Source organism: Geotrypetes seraphini, chromosome 8 (assembly GCF_902459505.1).
Source record: "Geotrypetes seraphini chromosome 8, aGeoSer1.1, whole genome shotgun sequence".
Classification (NCBI taxonomy): domain Eukaryota; kingdom Metazoa; phylum Chordata; class Amphibia; order Gymnophiona; family Dermophiidae; genus Geotrypetes; species Geotrypetes seraphini.
Genome location: NC_047091.1, coordinates 31,533,747 through 31,554,035, shown reverse-complemented (window position 1 = coordinate 31,554,035; position 20,289 = coordinate 31,533,747). Strand labels below are relative to the sequence as shown.

Genomic DNA, 20,289 nt, shown 5'->3' with positions numbered 1-20,289 from the left:
GGGGTGGGGGGTGTTGGGATGGAGCGGTTGGGGGGTTGTGTCTAGTATGGATTTGGAGGGCTCCAGGCTATCAGAGTACAGGCCTGGACTCTCGCTGATATCTGGGATTTCTAGTTGGGTGTTACCATGTTAATCTGTATTGTGGCATTGTACTGAGAAAATGATTGTGTTCTCTCTGGTCTGTGTATATCTTTCCTGTTGGTGAATAAAAAAGTTTATACTAAAAACTCCAGAGGTGATCTTTCCCACTGCCTGAGTTTTTGGTGGAGTGACTGGTTTAACTAGGAGGCTCTGGGTTCTGATGGATGACTGGGGAGAATATGCTGAACCCTGAAATGGACCTTAAGGGAATGGGGATCTGGATCCCTCTCGTCAGCCTTTTGGGAAATTGTGTTAATCACTCAGAGCGTACTAGTGTGGAGTTGGGAGTTTGATTTTTTTTTTTTTTTTTTCATTTCAAGGTCTTTTGAGATCACTGCACTTCCCTCAGCCTGTGCCATCTTTCCTGTCCAAGTCCCGCCTCCCTCTTGGTTATCTCCCTTCTGATTGGAGGAAACTCTTATTCTTAGTAATCCTTCTCAGTTCCAGACTGGAAAGAAGCTCTGACAGACCGTCACAGCTGATTGGTTCTCTCACCTTCTCCTCGCCCTTCCTCCATCCCTCCTTATTGGAGGAAACCCCTTTCTTAGTTCCAGATTGGGCAGAAGCCTTGACATCCTATGACAGCTGATTGGTTGCATTTCACATGATGCCACCCTTTATCGTTAAGCTCCTCCTCCCTCCCTTTTGATTGGAGGAGGAAGCTCTCGGTAATCCAACTCAGTTCCAGATTGGGTAGAAGCCCTGACTGACCACGGGGCCAAAGTACTGAAGCCCACAACACAAAACCCCATAGTGCAACAACTGCACAGAGAAATAGCTAAGTGATTCTCAAAGGAAATGACGTGCAAATAATATATGCGGTCAGTTTGGCCTAACAAGGGGAGGAACATGCCAGACACATGCACACGAGAGTTTTGTGGCAAGAGATCCAGACGAAAGCAGAAAAGCAGACACACGTCAGCGCTGTCCCGCTGCACTTTTAAAAATATGAGCCTTTCAAAAATCACTTGAACTTAACATTTTTGCAAAAGAAGACAAAAATCCACAGTTCAGACGTGAGAAATTGACAAAAAATATTCTCCTGAAAAACACCTGTGTTGCCCCTGACCTGGCATTACATCCTTCTGTGCCTTGTAGTGCTTTAGTTTGTGCACTGGGAAGGAATACTTAGGGTTACTATTTTTCGGATCACAAAAATCTGGACACAGTTCCGTCCTAGCCCCTTCCAGTTCAGCTTTCACAAACCTCTTTTCTTCCCCGGCGGCGTCTGGAGGTTTCTGGAGCATGCACGGATATGTGTGATGTTGTCTGTGCATGCTCAGATGCCCTCCAGATGTGGCCGGAGCTCGTTGGGACTTTCTAAAACCTTGACAAATGCCGGGTTTTGGAAAGTCCATCCATGAGCACGGACATGTCTAAAAAGAGGACATGTCTGTATTTTCCTGGATGTTTGGTAACACTAGGAATGCTTATTTAGGGCCCCTTTTACAAAGCCAAGGTAGTGAGTCCTGACACAGCCCATAGGAACTGAATGGGCTGCATCGCATTTGCAGTGTGGGAATCGCTACTTCAGCTTTGTAAAAGGGGCCCTTTTAAAAATATTTCTAAACCGCTCTATCCAATGGTTCAAGGCGGTATACAGAATGCACTTACATAAGACAAAACACTAACACACAATACAATAATAAAAAATATACCATCATTATATGACCAACATATATCATAAAAAGTTATTACTCTGAAAAAGCCTGAGGAAAAAAAAAAAAAAAAAGCCTTCAAATATTTTCTGAACTTAAGTATTGATGTCATCGTACGGAATTCGGCTGGTAATCCATTCCAGGTTTGTCCGCCTTCAGTTGTGAATCATAGCAGTGCGGTCATTTCTGGTCTTAATTGTTTAATAAATGGGGTGTCCAATAGTAATTTCTCAACAGATGTTATGATTAGGACGGTAAACTTTCAAAGAAGATGCCAGAGCAAATGGCGCTTCATTGCTCAAAAGCTCTAAAAATCAATACTAGTATTTTAAATCTAATGCACCATTGACCTCATTAACATCCATCTCAGTGTAATTTGCAACCATCCTGAGCACAAGCACTGAAGCCCTCTGAGCATTCAGTGTTGTATGATGTGGGCACAAACCTGGCATTAAACACGTTAACCCTAGCAGTAGTTTTCTGATTGGTTCTCCCATGCACTTTCATTTTGAATAACTTTATTGTTATTTACAAACCTGCTCACAGTGAACTGAACAGATTCTGTACTTCAAGATGAAATATATGTATGTGTGTATGGGGGGGTTTCTCTCCTTCAAATGCACAATCCTGAGTTTTAGGTCCTAACAGATCCAGAGGGCCAGTTTAATTGTTAGGCAGCTAAGCAGTTGGCCAGGACAGAAGCTGAGGAGGGAGGGCGGGGGGAATGCAAAAAAATGGAGCTTTAGTCAAACCAAAGTAATAGGTCACACAAAGTACAACCAACCTGTACTTTTACCCCCAGAGAAGGTGTGAGTAATTTTCAGACAGAAAATTGTCCATGTGTGCGTCTATACATCATATTTTTAAATATCTTTTAATTCGACATTCTAGGAGGGATGATGTTGGGGCATTCACAATTTAGTTTATCAAAATCTTGAAATAGGGAAAAGGGAACCCGAAGACTGGCAAGTTTTTGAGGCGAACACAAGGCCGACATCGGCCTGGTGTGACTGCAACCCCTGGGCAATCGGGTCACACAGTTCATGTTACTGCAATTTGAAGGTAGGGACTGCATATCTAACGCCGTGTCTGGACTTTAGAACAATTTGGATTTAATTTAGCTTTCCAAACCCAAATTAAAGGCAAGAAACACTTCAGACACAGTAGGTATTTCCTTGCCCCAGAGGCAGTGGAGGGCGAAGTGATTTGCCCAATGGCACAGATCATTTGTGGAGAAGTGGAATTTGAACCCTGACTTCCCTGGTCCTTAGTCCACAGCTTTACCCACTAGGCCACTCTTTAGAGGGATTTCTGTTCTGTGCTAAAGGTCTTTTCCCTAAGTTACAAAATAATTGATTTACAGATTTTCTTTTGTTTTTTTTAAATTTATTTATGCAAATTTTAACAATTTTAATATCAATTGATATCAAAGAAAAAGAAATCTTACACAAAGTTTAACCTACATTATACATATAACACAAAATTACTTTTCAAGCCCACTAAACTGTGGAGCCATACGACTATATGACCTAACTGAACTACAAAGAAAACTAAGAATCGGTTTGGATTCATACGAATCTTAACCATTCACTATTTATGGGACTTTAACATCCTCCAACTTTCTCAGTAGTGAAACAGTAAACCAACAAACTTCATTTCTGTTCTCTAGCCATTAAAAATTGTTGTAGTTGAATGGGTTCCCAAAAAACATATTCAATTTCTTGTAATTTGACAAGACATTTACATGGAGATTTTAGATAGAATGATGCCTCAAGAGCTAAAACTCTAGTTCTTAATTTCAAAAATTATTTCCTTCTTAATTGCGTAGCTCTTGAAACATCAGGAAAAATCCTAACCAAATCTCCACAAAATTTTGTCAATCTATTTTTAAAGTAAAGTGTCATTATTAACATTTTATCTATCTCGCTCATGCATGTTATTACCATAGTGGACCTACTCTGAATCACATCTTGACTATCTTCCAAAAATTCTGTCAAATTTATTTCATTTGTGACCAGATGGTTCACCTCATGGTTGGATTATATTTTCTTTTGTGGAATATAATAATAATTGTTAATTGGAAAGGTTTCCGCATTGGTTAATCCCAGTATTTCTTTGAAATATTTCCTTAACAAAATTTCAGGGGATAATAAATGAGTCACTGGGAAATTAACCAAACGGAGATTCCTCACTCTATTCATATTCTCTAACATTTCTATTTTAGAATGTAGCACCGTAGAATCCTTAACAGCAGATACTGAGACAGATTGCAATGTATTACTTTGAATTTCTACCACACTTAATCTTTTATCCAAACAACTTAAATTGGAATCCACATTCACAAATTTTTGAGAAGCAGACTGAGAATAGTCCAATGTTTGTTTCATAGATTCTGTGAGAAACCCTTCAACTCTAGAAATACCCAACCACAAATCTTTAAGGGTAATATCTTGTTTTACCCTTACAGATTTTAAAGGGTTGTCAAAGGCGGGAGGGGTGGGGGGAAGCAGAGTAGAAATATGTTAAGTTCTGTAATTCTGTCTTGATCTCTGTGACACTAGTGCAAAAGAGAGCTCATATTGACCTTTTCCTTCACCACACCCTGTCAGCTGGCAGTATCCACTCTGTGGCTGAGGCCCTGCTGCTGTTCCTGGAAGCACTTCCGGAGCCCGTCGTCTGCCACCATTTGTACGAGACTTGTCTTGAGAGTGCCAGTGATTATTCCATGTGTGTTCAGGTAATGCACAAGTGCTAGCTGGAGGATCGAAGGGCCAACATTGTCGATGCAACTAGCTTTTCCTCTCAAGGGCTCCTAAGATTGATTGGCTTCGTTTCTTTGGTATTTGTGAACTCCTCAAGTGTCATTTGTGTAAAGGCAGTCCCCGGGTTAACAACAGGTTCCATTTTTTAAACCATTCTTAAGTTCAATTTGTATGTAACTCGGATCCTAATATTCTTCCCACCTCCTTAAAGCCCCTCTTGCATCCCTTTCTATCCATCCCATTGTTTACCACCACATCCAACATTACTCCTTCTCATCTCTCCCTTACCCATCTCTTTCTACTACACTCTTCTCCCACCACCATGTCCAATAATTCTCTCTCACTCCCTATCCCAATAGGGATAGCATAGCTGGTTTTAAGAAAGGTTTGGACAATTTCCTGGATGAAAAGTCCGTAGTCTATTATTGAGAAAGACATGGGGGAAGCCACTGCTTGCCTTGGATAGGTAGCATAGAATATTGCTACTCCTTGGGTTTGGTCAGGTACTAGTGATCTGGATTGGCCACTTTAGGAACGGGCTAATAGGCTTAATGGACTATTGGTCTGACCAAGTAAAGCTATTCTTATGTTCTTATGACCTGGGTTGGCCACTGTTGGAAACAGGATACTGGGCTTGATGGACCTTTGGTCTGACCCAGTAAGGCTATTCTTATGTTCACCCTTTATAGAATTTGCCTCTAAGGGCCTACACTTTATTACTGACAAGGTGTGCAAAATTTTGGCTTATAGAATAAGGATGTTAGTTGTGGTCACAATTCTGCAACCAGCGCTGGTGCATGATTGACATGCGACCAGCGCTGGTTTTGGAGGTGCAGGCCGATACTGGAGCCGGTTGCAGAATCCGGCCCTATGTGCCTTCAAAATCTGAAGCCCTAGGCAGTTTTCCTGTGTTATTATGATCTTTACCGTATAATCATGTCATAATGCACTAACATAAGAACATAATAAGAATAGTCTTACTGGGTCAGACCAACGGTCCATCAAGCCCCGTAGCCCGTTCTCACGGTGGCCAATCCAGGTCATCAATACCTGGCCAAAACCCAAGGAGTAGCAACATTCTACACAGAATCACAAAGAATAGCAAGATTCTGGAATCCCAGAGAGTAACAAGATTCTAGAATCCCAAAGAGTAGCAACATTCCATGCTACTGATCCAGGGCAAGCAGAGGCTTCCCCCATGTCTTAATATCAGACTATGGACTTTTCCTCTAGGAAATTGTCTAAACCTTTCTTAAAACCAGCTACGCTATCCGTTTATGTGTGCATATCAACAAATGGAAGATCAAGAATAGTTTGGAGCTTCTCTGGGACTTGGTTAAAAGGTTGGTGTTAATTGGCATGACCTGTAGTCGCCATCGTGTTCAATGATGGAAACAAGTTCTACCATTAGTTGAGATTGATGTCTTCTCTGGTATTTCCCAACCACTGTGCTATGAGACACAAAACATGTCCGAGCTTTGCTCTCAGTATCAAGAAACACCATCTGTGGCTCCTAAATCCAGGACTGTAACAAGCATCCTGGTCGGTTTGAAAAGTGGGACCAAACGCTGGAGCTGATGTAGTGTATTTGCTCTTTCAGGCTGTCTCCAGGTTACCTAAGTGCCATAAAAACGTCTTCGACTATCTTATGGCGTTTCTGCAGGAGCTACTGCGAAATGCTACACAAAATCACCTTGATATTCCGATTCTGGGTAAGTAATTGCGCAATTGTGCCATTATGAATGAATGCAGATTGCTTTTCGCCACTGACGCATATGTATTTATTAAATAAATACATACATACATAAATACATACAGAATGCCGCGGCTAAGCTTATTTTCGCAAAACGCAAGTTCGATCACGTCTCCCCACTCCTGTCCAAGCTTCACTGGCTTCCAGTACACTCCAGAGTCCTCTTTAAATGTGCCTGCTTAGCCTTCAAGATCCTACATGGCATCCTTCCTCCCGTCATCCCATTCTTTTGGAACTCCTCAAACCCCAACTCCACCAGACCCTCCCAAAAACTGAAACTATCATTCCCCTCTACAAAAGGAATATCCCGCACAGGAAAACTTGGAACATCCCTCCCCTTTAGAATCACAGAACTCTGGAACAACCTCACATCCCCGCTCAGAAATTCAAGCTCCCTCCAATCCTTCCGCAAACACTTGAAAACTTGGCTCTTTTCAAAAATCTATTCAACTCCCGCTCTCTGGTACCCTTGTCCCTCTCTATCTTCTTAGTTCCTCTCCTATAACCCTTCATTGTAGTTCCTTTCTATCCTAACTCTGTAATCCGTGCCGAGCTCTATGCTCGCGGAGATGGCGCGGTATACAAACCTAAGATTTAGTTTAGTTTAGATTAAAAAAAATAAAGTCCCAAACTGTGCAAACACATGAACAAAGCCTTTGATATGTTCAATGATATATAAGGGGCACTAGGAGGAAAAGCAATTCTGCTTTGTTTCAAGCCTGGATTAACCATTAAGCAAAATAAGCAGTGCTTAAGACACCCCAGAGTAGGAAGGCACCAAAGAGATCCCCCCCCCTTAGCTATCATGCTCTTAACTCTTTCACTGCTGTCTGCCACACCCATTATACAACATGAATATCAATGTTTTTCTTATTATAAATAGATATGATGTTTCGTTTTGTACAATAATGGTATTTGAATTTTATTCTGGATAATCTGTGCAGAGAAATGTTAAGAACATAAGCAGTGCCTCGGCTGGGTCAGACCAGAGGTCCATCATGCCCAGCAGTCCGCTCACGCGGCGGCCCATCAGGTCCAGGACCTGTATAGTAATCCTCTATCTATACCCTTCTATCCCACGTGAGCGGACTGCTGGGCATGATGGACCTCTGGTCTGACCCAGCCGAGGCACTGCTTATGTTCTTATGTTCCCCTTTTCCTTCAGGAAATTATCTAATCCCTTCTTGAACCCCAAAACCGTACTCTGTCCTATCATGCCCTCTGGAAGCGCATTCCAGGTGTCCACTTCCTAACATTGGTTCTGAATCTGTCCCCTCTTAATTTTTTCCAAATGCCCTCTCGTTCTTGTAGTTTTCAAAAGTTTGAAGAATCTGTCCCTCTCCACTTTCTCCATGCCCTTCATGATCTTGTAAGTCTCTATCGTGTCCCCTCTAAGCCTCCGCTTCTCCAGGGAAAAGAGCCCCAGTTTCTCTAATCTTTCAGCATATGAAAGGTTTTCCATACCTTTTATCAATTGTGTCGCTCTTTTCTGAATATTTCATGGTCTATTTGCTGAATCTCTTGTTCCTTTGATGCAGAATTTTTCAAGAGAGACCATGCGCAGATCTAAATGTTTATATGCATTGGCGTTTTCCCTCTTTGAGCTGGATTCTCAAAACTTACCGTGCCTTTAACGATGGCCGCTAAACTGACTCCAGCCGGTTTAGCATGGCAGTATTGTACCGGCCGATTATCAGAACGGCTCACCATGGGTTTTTTTGAGCTTCCTGGCAGCCTCCGACTCTACCATGCAAATGTATTACAACGAAGTCATTAATATTAAAATGATAGTAAAATGGGCTCATTCATAGTTAAACAAGCACTCCAGGCGATTCTTTATCATTGCCGGGTGTGTGTTTCTGGCACGTCTCAGGTATGTGTTTCTGGCAGTGGCCCATGATAATTTTTTAAAAAATACACCATTCACCTAAATTATAGTAGTATAATAGTTTTTGGGGAATAAAATTTCAAAAGCATGCGTCTCGGTGCATGTATTAAAGGCGTGTCTTATGCGTGCTTGTTGAAAGCTGATGCACCTCCCTTCCCCTCTGTTCATAGTGCTCGCATACCTACGATTGACACAACGACGTAGCGTTTGCTGGTAGTTCTCCGCCCCCTCATATCCACCCATGCCATTCATGTGAGCAGTATATGATTTCATACTTGACGTGCATATATTATGCTCCAATAAGGCACGCCCATGATATGCATGCCTAAGGCGTGGCTTTTCCCGGCACATGTGTACATTTATGCCTCTTTCCATGGATTGTTCTGCGCATGTGCCAATCGCTATTAGCAGCGACTCATCTCATGTAAATTTGGTGAGCTCTGTGATCTTCTGCGAACATCATTTGCATGTGCGGTTCTTTGAAAATGACTTGTTTTTTTTAATTCGTTACATTTATGGCCGCTATAGCGGCCATTTGGATTTTACCAGCGATATTAGAGAATCTGGTCCTGTAAAGGGATTTCAGTTGTATCAATTTCCTTATGGCACGAGCTGCCTCTTTCGTCACAAACGATCAGTTCATTTTAAGTCTTTCGTAAACATTTGAGGACTATTTTATTTCAAACATTCCCAGAATGATGATTAAGCTTTGATCAATTTAAATTATCTTGTTTATTGTGAACTGCATCGAGCCCTAATTTTTAGGGATGATGCAATATACAAGACCAAAGATTAGATCAGATTGAGTCCTAATTGCATTACATTACATTACTGATTTCTATTCCGCCTCAACCTTGCAGTTCTGGGCGGATTACAAAAGAGACATCTGGACATTTCCAGGATGATTACAAAGAGACTTCTGGAGTTTTCCAGAAGAGTTACAAGAAGAAGAACATTTCCAGAGAAGTTACAAGAAGAATGGTGTAGTATAGTTTAGGGAATGGGATACGGCAAGGAGGATTGGGCTATTCCAGTGGATATACAATTCGGGATGCTGTACAGATAGGATATAGTGCAGTTTCAGTATATATGCAGTTAGGGAAGCAGTTGACAAGCTTGGGCTTTGAGGGGAAGGGTAACTGGTGAAGAAGGGAGGATGGGGGAGTCACACTGAGGGGAATCCAGGTTGGAGTTATGACATCTGTATAAATTTTTTGAATAGATGGGTTTTGATTTCTTTGCGAAAAGATTTGAAATTGCTTGTTGTCATCAGCAGGTTGGAGATGGCATGGTTCAATTTCGCTGCTTGCGTCGCTAGCAGACTGTCAAACATCTTCTTACGCTGGGTGCCTTTGAGTGGGGGGTAGGTAAATGGAGTCTTAGATCTTCTTTGTCTAGCGGCAAGATTTTGGTTCAGGCGGTTGTTTAGGTAATTGGGGGCTGAGCCATTTATTGCTTTGAATAATAGACAGTATAATTTGAATTAGATTCGCGCTTGTATTGGTAACCAGTGTGAGTCTAGATAGGCAGTGGTGACGTGGTCAAATTTTCTTAGCGAGTAGATCAGTCTGAGTGCAGTGTTTTGGATTGTCTGTAATTGTTTTATCATTGTTGCAGGGCAAGGCAGGTAGAGGATGTTGCAGTAGTCCAGTAGACCTAGTACTAGGGATTGGACTACGAGCCTATATTGCTCTTTGTCGAAGAATTTTCTGATTTTACGTAAATTGTGCATGGCTAGAAATGCTCTCTGGGTGGTCTTGTTGATATGGGCTTGCATTGTGCAGCATCTGTCTATTGTTACTCCCAGGAGTTTAAGGGTGGGTTGTATATGGTATTTGGTGGAGTTAATGTCTAGTTCTGTGGTGGAGGGGTTCTTATCCTTTTCGAGGAGTAGAAATTTTGTTTTGTCCATGTTCAGTTTCAGTTTGTGGTCTGTTATCCATTTTTCCACTGCACTAATGTCTTGTCAGTTAAGTACGAGGGGCCTAAGAAAGGTTCTCAGCCCAACCAAGAAGAGAATGACGTGGAGCCATGAAACATACAGGTTATTCCACACTTTTTGTTACAATGAGGCAAATGCATCTAGTAAATGGGCACAAGTATAGGGAAGCCAAGCCATTGTGACATCATCGATGAGGTTGGCTCTTAGGCATTGGTGGAATGAGGCATTATGACATCACAATTCGAGGGGGCCAATGAAAAGTTTTCACCCCAACCAAGAAGAGAATGACGTGGAGCCATGAAACATACAGGTTATTCCACACTTTTTGTTACAATGAGGCAAATGCATCTAGTAAATGGGCACAAGTATAGGGAAACCAAGCCATTGTGACATCACTGATGAGGTTGGCTCTTAGGCATTGGTGGAATGAGGCATTATGACATCACAATTCGAGGGGCCAATGAAAAGTTCTCAGACCAACCAAGAAGAGAATGTTTGTTTATTAAAAACTTTATATACCGCGTAACAGCCAAAAAGGATCCAAGCGGTTTACAATATATATTTCACATTCATTAAGAAAAGAACTCCATTTAAAAATAGAAAAGGCAAGAATAAAAGCCAAAGTTATATTCATTGGCCATTATATTCTATGGGCATTTAGTGCGTGCTAAATCAATTAGCGCACCTTAATAAAAGGACCCCATGGCTTTCACCATTTTCCTGAACTGCAAAACACTTGATGGCATGCCTCGTGCCCTCCCCCCATGTCAGCTGTTTAGGCCACCCAAAAAGATTCATGTCTGTCTAAGGTACTGGTGTGGTATAGAAGCACTTCAGTTGACGCTTCTCAAAATCTGACCCCCCCCCCCCCCCCGGTTGCTTGGGATTGAAACATTAAAGGGAGACAGAAATGGGGCATCTTTAATTTCATAGGCAGAATAGGTGGGCCTGACCGATATTTTTGAATACAGCATCGGCAACTAGAATGTGTGGCTTTGAAGACTGCACATTGGTTTGTTCCCCCACCCCTCCCACCCACCCCCGCTTGTTTAAATCGACATGAACTGTTTTCTTGCTGCTTGAAATTGTTCTGCTTTTAACGTGTGTTTGGATGGTGGGTGTTTTTTTTTTTTCTCTTTAGCTAGTTTATTTGGAAGCTTACTTCTTCGACCTCCCCCTGACCTGACCAAGCAGGATATCTCCGACAAGAGGAGAGCTCAAGGATTCATGTGGCAGTTCCTTTCGAAAAGAAACGCAACCTGAAGTCGTTTTCCTCACGTGTACCACAGACTAAGGGCTCCTTTTCCTAAGCTGCGTTAGGGCATTAACGTGCGGAATAGCGCGCGCCAGACGCTAACGCTAGCATTGAGCTGGCGTTAGTTCTAGCCGCGAAGTGTGAGGTTAGCAAGCGCTAATCTGCTGCGTGAGCTAAAAGCGCTAGCGCACCTTAGTAAAAGGAGCCCTAAATGTATAAATGTTAATATGTAAAGTTAAATACATATATAATTTTAACATTATTGTAAAGAGATTTGTTTCTGTAAAAGGTGCCCTCTATTTTCACAGTTGGCCTTTTTTTATATATCTGTGTGTATTGAGGGGGAAGGGGAGAATTGTTTATTGACTGGTTCACTACAGATTTTTGGACACAATGACTGTCAGGCAGATAAAAAAGGAAGCTTTTTTTTTTTTTTTTTTTTTGGAAAGTAAGGAGGATTTTTAAAATAATCTATCTGCATACCACAGAGGAAACTTTGTACTGAATTTTAGCTATTTAATGTATTTTAAAATATAAAGATTGGAATTGTGTTTAAGAATTTTATTAAACTTTGTGGTCTACCTTGATAGTATCATTGCTTTTCGTCTCGACATTTAGCACCTTCTAACTAGGGAGCTGTTCTGCAAAATTGGCACAGGTACAGCAGTTTGGTTTATTATGGTTCGTCGGATTTTTCTATGCTGCTTTTCTCAAAGCTCGACAGTGGCAGAAAAAAAAAAAGAAGGAAATCCATTTCGCCTAGAAAAGTAATTGCAAAACACACAGACCATTTATCATCCATCACCAGCCCTGGAGAGCGTATCGACTACTGAGTAAGATATGACCGATGTGCAAGCAATACCTCTGTGGCACGCAAATCTTATCTGACATTATAGCCTCATGTCAATAGTATAATATGCAATTTAGAAAATTGCCTCCTACCTACCTTCAGTAGTGCCATAAAGCACAGTTACTTACCGTAACAGGTGTTATCCAGGGACAGCAGGCAGATATTCTTAACACATGGGTGACATCACCGACGGAGCCCCGATACGGACACTTTTTACTAGAAAGTTCTAGTTGGCCGCACTGCGCATGCGCGAGTGCCTTCCCGCCTGACTGAGGAGTGCGTGGTCCCCAGTTAAGATAAGCCAGCTAAGAAGCCAACCCGGGGAGGTGGGTGAGACGTAAGAATATCTACCTGCTGTCCCTGGATAACACCTGTTACAGTAAGTAACTGTGCTTTATCCCAGGACAAGCAGGCAGCATATTCTTAACACATGGGTGACCTCCAAGCTAACAGAGAGGGAGGAGGGATGGTTGGCCATTAGGAAAATAAATTGTGTAACACAGATTGGCCGAAGTGCCCATCCCGTCTGGAGAAGGTATCCAGACAGTAGTGAGTGGTGAACGTGTGAACTGAGGACCAAGTGGCAGCCTTGCAGATTTCCTCGATGGGCGTGGAACGGAGGAAAGCCACAGAAGCAGCCATAGTTCTGACCCTGTGGGCCGTGACAGCACCTTCCAGTGAGAGACCGGCCCGAGCATAACAGAACGCAATGCAGGCAGCAAGCCAGTTGGAAAGCGTCCGTTTAGAGACAGGACAACCCAGACGGTTAGGGTCGAAGGACAAAAAGAGCTGAGGAGATGAGCGGTGAGCCCTGGTACGGTCAAGGTAGTAAGCAAGGGCACGCTTACAGTCCAGCGTGTGCAATGCCTGTTCCCCAGGATGAGAATGGGGCTTAGGGAAAAAGACAGGCAACACAATGGACTGGTTGAGATGAAAATCCGAGACCACCTTGGGAAGGAATTTAGGATGGGTACGCAGAACCACCTTGTCATGGTGAAAAACAGTGAAAGGTGGGTCGGCAACCAGTGCATGCAGCTCACTAACCCTCCTGGCAGAGGTGATGGCAATGAGGAAAAGCACCTTCCATGTAAGAAATTTGAGTGAAGTTGTGGCAAGAGGCTCAAACGGAGGCTTCATGAGGGCTGATAAAACCACATTCAGGTCCCAGACGACTGGAGGAGGCTTCAGAGGTGGTTTGACATTGAAGAGGCCTCTCATGAACCGGGAAACCAGGGGATGAGCCGTAAGAGGTTTTCCGAGGATAGGCTCATGAAACGCAGTGATGGCACTGAGGTGGACTCTGATTGAGGTAGACTTGAGGCCAGCGTCGGAGAGAGAGAGCAAATAGTCCAGTACAGTTTCCACCGCCATTGAGGTGGGATCGTGATGATGTAGTAGACACCAAGAGGAGAATCGGGTCCACTTCTGATGGTAACATTGGAGGGTGGCCGGTTTCCTAGAGGCATCCAAAATACGACGGACAGGCTGAGACAGATTCTCTGGAGAGGTCAGCCCGAGAGAAACCAAGCTGTCAGGTGGAGCGAGGACAGATTGGGATGTAGTAGAGAGTGATGCTGCTGCGTAAGTAGAGTAGGAAACACAGGAAGAGGAATGGGCTCCCTGGAGCTGAGCTGGAGCAGGAGGGAGAACCAGTGTTGGTGAGGCCACCGAGGAGCGATGAGAATCATGGTGGCTCTGTCCCTGCGGAGTTTGGATAACGTCCGCAACATCAGAGGCAGTGGAGGAAAGGCATAGAGGAACCGATCCGTCCAGTCGAGCAGGAATGCATCCGGGGCCAGATGATGAGGAGAGAAGAGTCTGGAACAGAACTGGGGCAGCTGATGGTTGTGAGGAGCTGCAAAGAGGTCCACCTGAGGAGTGCCCCAGTGAGCAAAGATGGAGCGGAGTGTGGGAGGATCCAGAGTCCACTCGTGAGGTTGAAGGATGCGGCTGAGATTGTCGGCCAGGGAGTTCTGTTCGCCCTGGATATAGACAGCCTTGAGGAAGAGACTGTGAGCCTTGGCCCAGGTCCAGATGCGGATGGCCTCCTGACAGAGGAGGGGAGATCCGGTGCCGCCTTGCTTGTTTATGTAGTACATGGCGACTTGGTTGTCTGTGCACAGGAGCAGAACCTGAGGGTAGAGAAGGTGCTGGAAGGCCTTGAGAGCATAGAACATGGCTCTGAGTTCCAGGAAATTGATGTGATGTTGACGCTCCTGAGGGGTCCAGAGTCCCTGGGTGCGAAGATCTCCCAGGTGAGCTCCCCACGCATAGGGGGAGGCATCTGTGGTTATGATCATGGAGTGAGGGGGTAGATGAAAGAGTAGACCCCTGGAAAGATTTGAGGAGTTCAACCACCATTGAAGAGATTGCTGAAGAGACGATGTCACAGAGATGGGATGAGAAAGAAGATCCGTGGTCTGTGACCATTGGTTGTCAAGAGTCCATTGAGGTGTCCTGAGGTGGAGTCGCGCCAGAGGAAGCACATGGACCGTCGAGGCCATGTGGCCCAGGAGGACCATCATCTGTCGGGCTGGGATGGAGTGATGAAGGAGCACCTGACGACAGAGGTGGAGCAGGGTCCGTTGTCGGTCGGAGGGGAGAAACGCCCTCATCAGAGTGGTGTCGAGAACTGCTCCAATGAACTGAAGTCGCTGTGTGGGAAGCAGATGCGACTTGGGGTAGTTGATCTCGAACCCCAGGAGATGGAGGAAAGAGATGGTGTGATGAGTGGCTTGTAGCACAAGTGGAGACGTAGGTGCTTTCACCAACCAATCGTCCAAGTAGGGGAACACCTGGAGGTTGTGAGACCTGAGGAAGGCCGCCACCACAATAAGGCACTTGGTGAACACCCTGGGCGATGATGCGAGGCCAAAGGGTAGCACTTTGTACTGATAGTGACGGTGCTGTATCTGAAATCGGAGGTAGCGACGTGAAGTCAGATTGATTGGGATGTGAGTGTAGGCCTCTTTGAGGTCTAGGGAACATAGCCAGTCGTGTTGAGAGAGAAGAGGGTAAAGCGTGGCAAGGGAGAGCATTCTGAACTTCTCCTTGACCAGACACTTGTTGAGGTCCCTGAGATCGAGGATGGGACGGAGGTCTCCTGTTTTCTTGGGAACCAGGAAGTAGCGGGAGTAGAATCCCTGACCCTTTTGGTCCGAAGGCACCTCTTCGATGGCATTGAGAAGAAGTAGGGATTGGACCTCCCTCAGGAGGAGGAGGGATTGGGAGGAGTGAGAAGCGGACTCGATGGGAGGATGTCTGGTGGAAGAGTCTGGAAGTTGAGAGAGTAGCCGTGGCGAATGATGTTGAGGACCCACTGGTCCGAGGTGATGACCTCCCAACGGCTGAGGAAGAGCTGGAGACGTCCCCCGATAGGCTGAGGAAGAGGTAGCGACGGTGGGAGACTGGCTATGCCCTGGAGAAAGGAGTCAAAAGGGTTGAGATGGTTTTGATGGATGAAGGGGCTTGGCAGGCTGATGAGACTGTGAACGAGCCTGAGGTTGATGCTGGTGACGAGGACGGCGAGACTGTTGTTGAGGCGGGTTGAGAGGTCTGGCCGAGAACCTGCGCTGGTAGGAAGACTGCTGTCTGTAGGGGCGAGCAGGTGGAGTCTTCTTATTAGGTTTGACCAGAGTGTCCCACCTGGTCTCGTGAGCTGAGAGCTTCTGAGTTGTCGAGTCCAGGGACTCCCCGAAAAGTTCGACACCCAGACAAGGTGCGTTAGCCAGGCGGTCTTGGTGGTTAATGTCCAGGTCAGAGACCCTCAGCCAGGCCAAACGGCGCATAGCAACAGCCATGGCAGATGCTCGAGAGGTCAGCTCAAACGAGTCATAAATGGAGCGAACCATGAACTTCCTGAGTTGGAGTAGGCTGGAAATTTGCTGCTGGAAGAGGGGTACCTTACATTCAGGAAGGTATTTTTGTAAGGTGGAGAGTTGTTGCACCAGATGCTTCATGTAGAAGGAGAAGTGGAAAGTGTAATTGTTTGCTCTATTGGCTAACATTGCATTTTGGAAAAGGCGCTTACCAAATTTATCCATAGTTTTTCCCTCTCTGCCAGGAGGGGTGGAAGCATATACACTGGAACCCTGAGATTTTTTCAAGGTGGACTCCACCAGGAGAGATTCGTGGGGCAATTGAGGCTTGTCAAACCCTGGGATTGGAATGACCCGGTACAAGCTATCTAGTTTGCGAGGAGCCCCGGGAACAGTGAGGGGGGTCTCCCAGTTTTTATAAAAAGTTTCCCGTAAGATGTCGTGGACGGGCAACTTTAGAAATTCCTTGGGAGGTTGCTCAAAGTCTAGGGCATCGAGGAAAGCCTGAGACTTTTTAGAGTCGGACTCTTAGGGGATAGAAAGAGCTGCTGACATCTCCCTAAGGAATTTAGAGAAAGAGGACTGTTCCGGTTTTGAAACGGTGTCAGTCATGGAGGGTTCTTCGTCGGTCGATGAAGCGTCCTCCTCGGTACCGTGCGGGGAGTCTTCCCATAAGTCCGGGTCCCTGATGTCGGGGTGTGCACGTCGGGATATCGGTGTGGAAGGCTCGGTATGGCGGGTCTTTGAGAGAGACTTGCCTGAGCGCACCGAGGGAGAGGAAGACCGGTGTCGTTCCTGGGACTGGGAAGGGTCGGCAGCAGCACGGGTATGCACTGTAGGTGGTTCAGCCGAGAGCACCGGCATGGAAGTATTAATCGGTACCGAGGGGGTCGACACCGATGGGTCAGTGCGAGGCTCGGACCGGTCCTGTACCGGAAGGTGCGGGGCCAGCAACTTCGGCAACAGTTGTTGTAGTTGTTGCTGCAGCTGCTCCTGTAATTGAGATTGGAGAATGGCCGCGATGCGGTCATCCAGGGGGGGCACCGGTACCGCTTTTTTCTTCTTCGGTACCATAGGTGCCGCTCTACGCTCCGGCGATGAGGAGGCCGATGACGAGGCACTCACCGATATCGGAGCGGAGCGTTTACGGGGTCAGTGCGGTGCCGTAAGGGTCGGCGTCGTGACCGTGGCAGGAGGGCGTTCTAGAGAAGTGGAAGGCTTCTTAGCCGGCTTACCTGGGCCCAGCGACCTCGAAAAAGGATCCGGTGGTGTCAACGTAGTCGGTGCCGACTTTTGAGGTGCCGTCGACGTCGCGGCAGGTTCCATGGCAGATCTGGTACCGAACAAAATATTTTGCTGGATCTGCCTATTTTTTAAAGTGCGCTTTTTAAGCGTAGCACAGCGGGTGCAGGTGTCAGCCCGATGCTCTGGACCCAAGCACTGCAGGCACCAATTGTGCGGGTCGGTGAGAGAGATCGGGCATGCACACCGCTGGCACTTCTTAAAGCCCGGTTGAGGGGGCATGAAGGGAAACACGGCCTCCGCAAAATCGAATCCGGAGGCCTGTATGGTGGCAACAGGCCCCGCCGGGGCCGGCCAAAAATACAGGAAACTCGACGAGAGGTTTTTGTTTGTTTTTTTTTAAAGTAAAAATAAGGAATCTAAAATGAAAGAGAACAAAAACCGAAAAAATTTACGCGAGCGGGAAGGCAGGAAACTCGTTTTCAACGGCCGTTGAAAAAACATGCGTCTTCGCTCCGCGGAAACGAAGAAACAGGGGACCACGCACTCCTCTGTCGGGCGGGAAGGCACTCGCGCATGCGCGGTGCGGCCAACTAGAACTTTCTAGTAAAAAGTGTCCGTACCGGGGCTCCGTCGGTGACGTCACCCATGTGCTGCCTGCTTGTCCTGGGATAAATCATGTTTCAACTTTATTTAGATTTTTAATATATCGCTCATTATAAGTCTGAGCGGTGTACAATAATATGGGGGGAAAAGAGGAGAAGTTATATGAAAAGCAGGGGAACATAAATTATTAATAATATACATAATAAAATTAGACATAAAATACATTAGGATAACAAAGTAATAGGAAGTGAGGGAGGAACCACAATATCTTGATAGGAAATAAAAAAGGGAATGTCACAAGAGGGTAAGGGAAATCGTTTAAAATTGATCTTGGATCAGGTTTAGATTAAGGGCTCCTTTTACAAAGGTGAGCTAGCGTTTTTAGCGCACGCTATCTGAAAAACTACCGCCTGCTCAAGAGGAAGCGGTAGCGGTTAATGCGTGCGGCATTTTAGCACGTGCTAAAACCGCTAGCGCACCTTTGTAAAAGGAGCCCTAAATCTATATCCCCCTCCTTTACTAACGCCTAGTAATGGCAGTAACTGCTCTGACGTTCAGAGAATTCATATGAAATTTAAGTGTAAACAGCGTACCGCACCCGAGTACGCCAATGCTTTGCCTACCACATGTCCAGTAGTTTGTATGGAACAGTTTAGGGCAGTGGTTCCCAACCCTGTCATGGAGGACCACCAGCCAGTCGGGTTTTCAGGATACCCTAATGAATATGCATGAAAGAGATTTGCATGTAATGAAGATGATAGGACTGCAGATCTGCCCCATGCATAGTCATTAGGGCTATCCCGAAACCCGAATGGCTAGTGGTCCTCCAGGACAGGGATGGGGACCACTGCTTTATGGTATAGCATAGTATGGGATATTGTATTAGTTAGGCCTCTTTTTAATAGTAACTCTCAAGTAGAGGTCTGCACAGGGATCGTGGGAATCCCGTGAGTCCCACAGGAATCCCCCCTAACCCACGGGACTCCCACGAGGACCCCCCTCTAGCCAACGGGACTCCAACGAAGACCCCCCTCTAGCTAACGGGACTCCCACGGGGATGGAAGGCTTTGGAAGCAGGGTTCGTCCATATAATATAATGAACACGTCAGCCTTAGTAAAAGAGGGGGTTTATAAGTTAATTACCTAAACAGAAAACAAAAAAAGGGTTCCACCAAAGAGATTCCACAAGGAAAACAGCAGCACAAACACAAAAGAAACTGTGGAATTGATGATCCTGTCAGAAGTAATTGCTGCTTTTTATGGGGACGGGCGAGGATGGAGGGAATTCCTTGCGGGGATGGGTGGGGACGGAGAGGATCCTGGCGGGGACAGGTGGGGACAGAGAGGATCCTGACGGGGACGGGTGGGGACGGAGAGGATCCTGGCGGGGACGGATGGGGACGGAGAGAATCCTGACGGGGACGGAGAGGATCCTGACGAGGACGGGTGGGATTTCTGTCCCCGTGCAACTCTCTACTCTCAAGCAACCAGAAACTACATTTATCCGGCATCTATCAATCCCCATGGGTGCCGGTTAGCTAAGAGACTATTGTATTATGGTTTTGAATAAATGCATTGTAGAGGTTCCTCATTGACAAATGGCTGTTGGCAGGCGCAAAAGATTTAAACACATTTACAAATAGGGCATTGAGCTTTTACAAGCAAGCAGGCTTCCCCGTGCAACTCCTGAGTGAATTAATTGGTGCTGTTCAAATTCTGGCCTTTGTAAAGCTGTTCCACTTTCCCTGCTCCATCTGCTGCCAACTCTCTGCCATTTGCATCCTGAGAATCCGCTTCATTGCTTCAGAGTTGTAGGTGAAATGGCTCGAGGGAATGAATTAATCACATACAGGATAAGGCAGGAGCTTTGCATTCACGTAGTTTGTTTCATGGCTTGCTAGATTTTAGCACTTGCGCTAATGGGTGTTTGTCAAGCTCTTGCTTTGGTCACAGAGCTGAAGATGAATAAAACCTCCCCTAAATTCCTGTGCATCCTCTTTCAAAGACCTTATGGCAGGGGTGTCCAATGTCGGTCCTCGAGGGCCGCAGTCCAGTCGGATTTTCAGGATTTCCCCAATGAATATACATGAGGTCTATTTGCATGCACTGCTTTCATTGTATGCTAATAGATCTCATGCATATTCATTGGGGAAATCCTGAAAACCCGACTGGATTGCGGCCCTCGAGGACCGACATTGGACACCCCTGCCTTATGGGAAGCATGTTGACAAACAATGGCAAGATCAGGGCGCCAGATTACACAAGTGTTTTGCAAGCCCAGGCATGTAGGACAAAGAGCATTTTGTGTGAAATACCTTAGACACAACAGAAGTCCTGGATTTGTAATCACGAGATTTGGCTGGAAACTTTATAA

General features: G+C 45.5%; 1 protein-coding gene across 10 annotated transcripts in view; it reads left to right on the top strand.

Moving 5' to 3' along the window:
- INPP5B (inositol polyphosphate-5-phosphatase B) overlaps positions 1-11,986 on the top strand; it is a 117,201-nt gene extending 105,215 nt beyond the window's left edge. For all 10 annotated transcript variants that reach the window (XM_033954317.1, XM_033954316.1, XM_033954315.1 and 7 more), the window contains 3 exons: positions 4,409-4,536; positions 6,162-6,273; positions 11,286-11,986. In XM_033954317.1, coding sequence (XP_033810208.1) covers positions 4,409-4,536; positions 6,162-6,273; positions 11,286-11,407 — 362 coding nt within the window. In that variant the 3' untranslated portion in view covers positions 11,408-11,986. The remainder of the gene's footprint in view (positions 1-4,408; positions 4,537-6,161; positions 6,274-11,285) is intronic.
- The last annotated feature ends 8,303 nt before the right edge of the window (positions 11,987-20,289 follow it).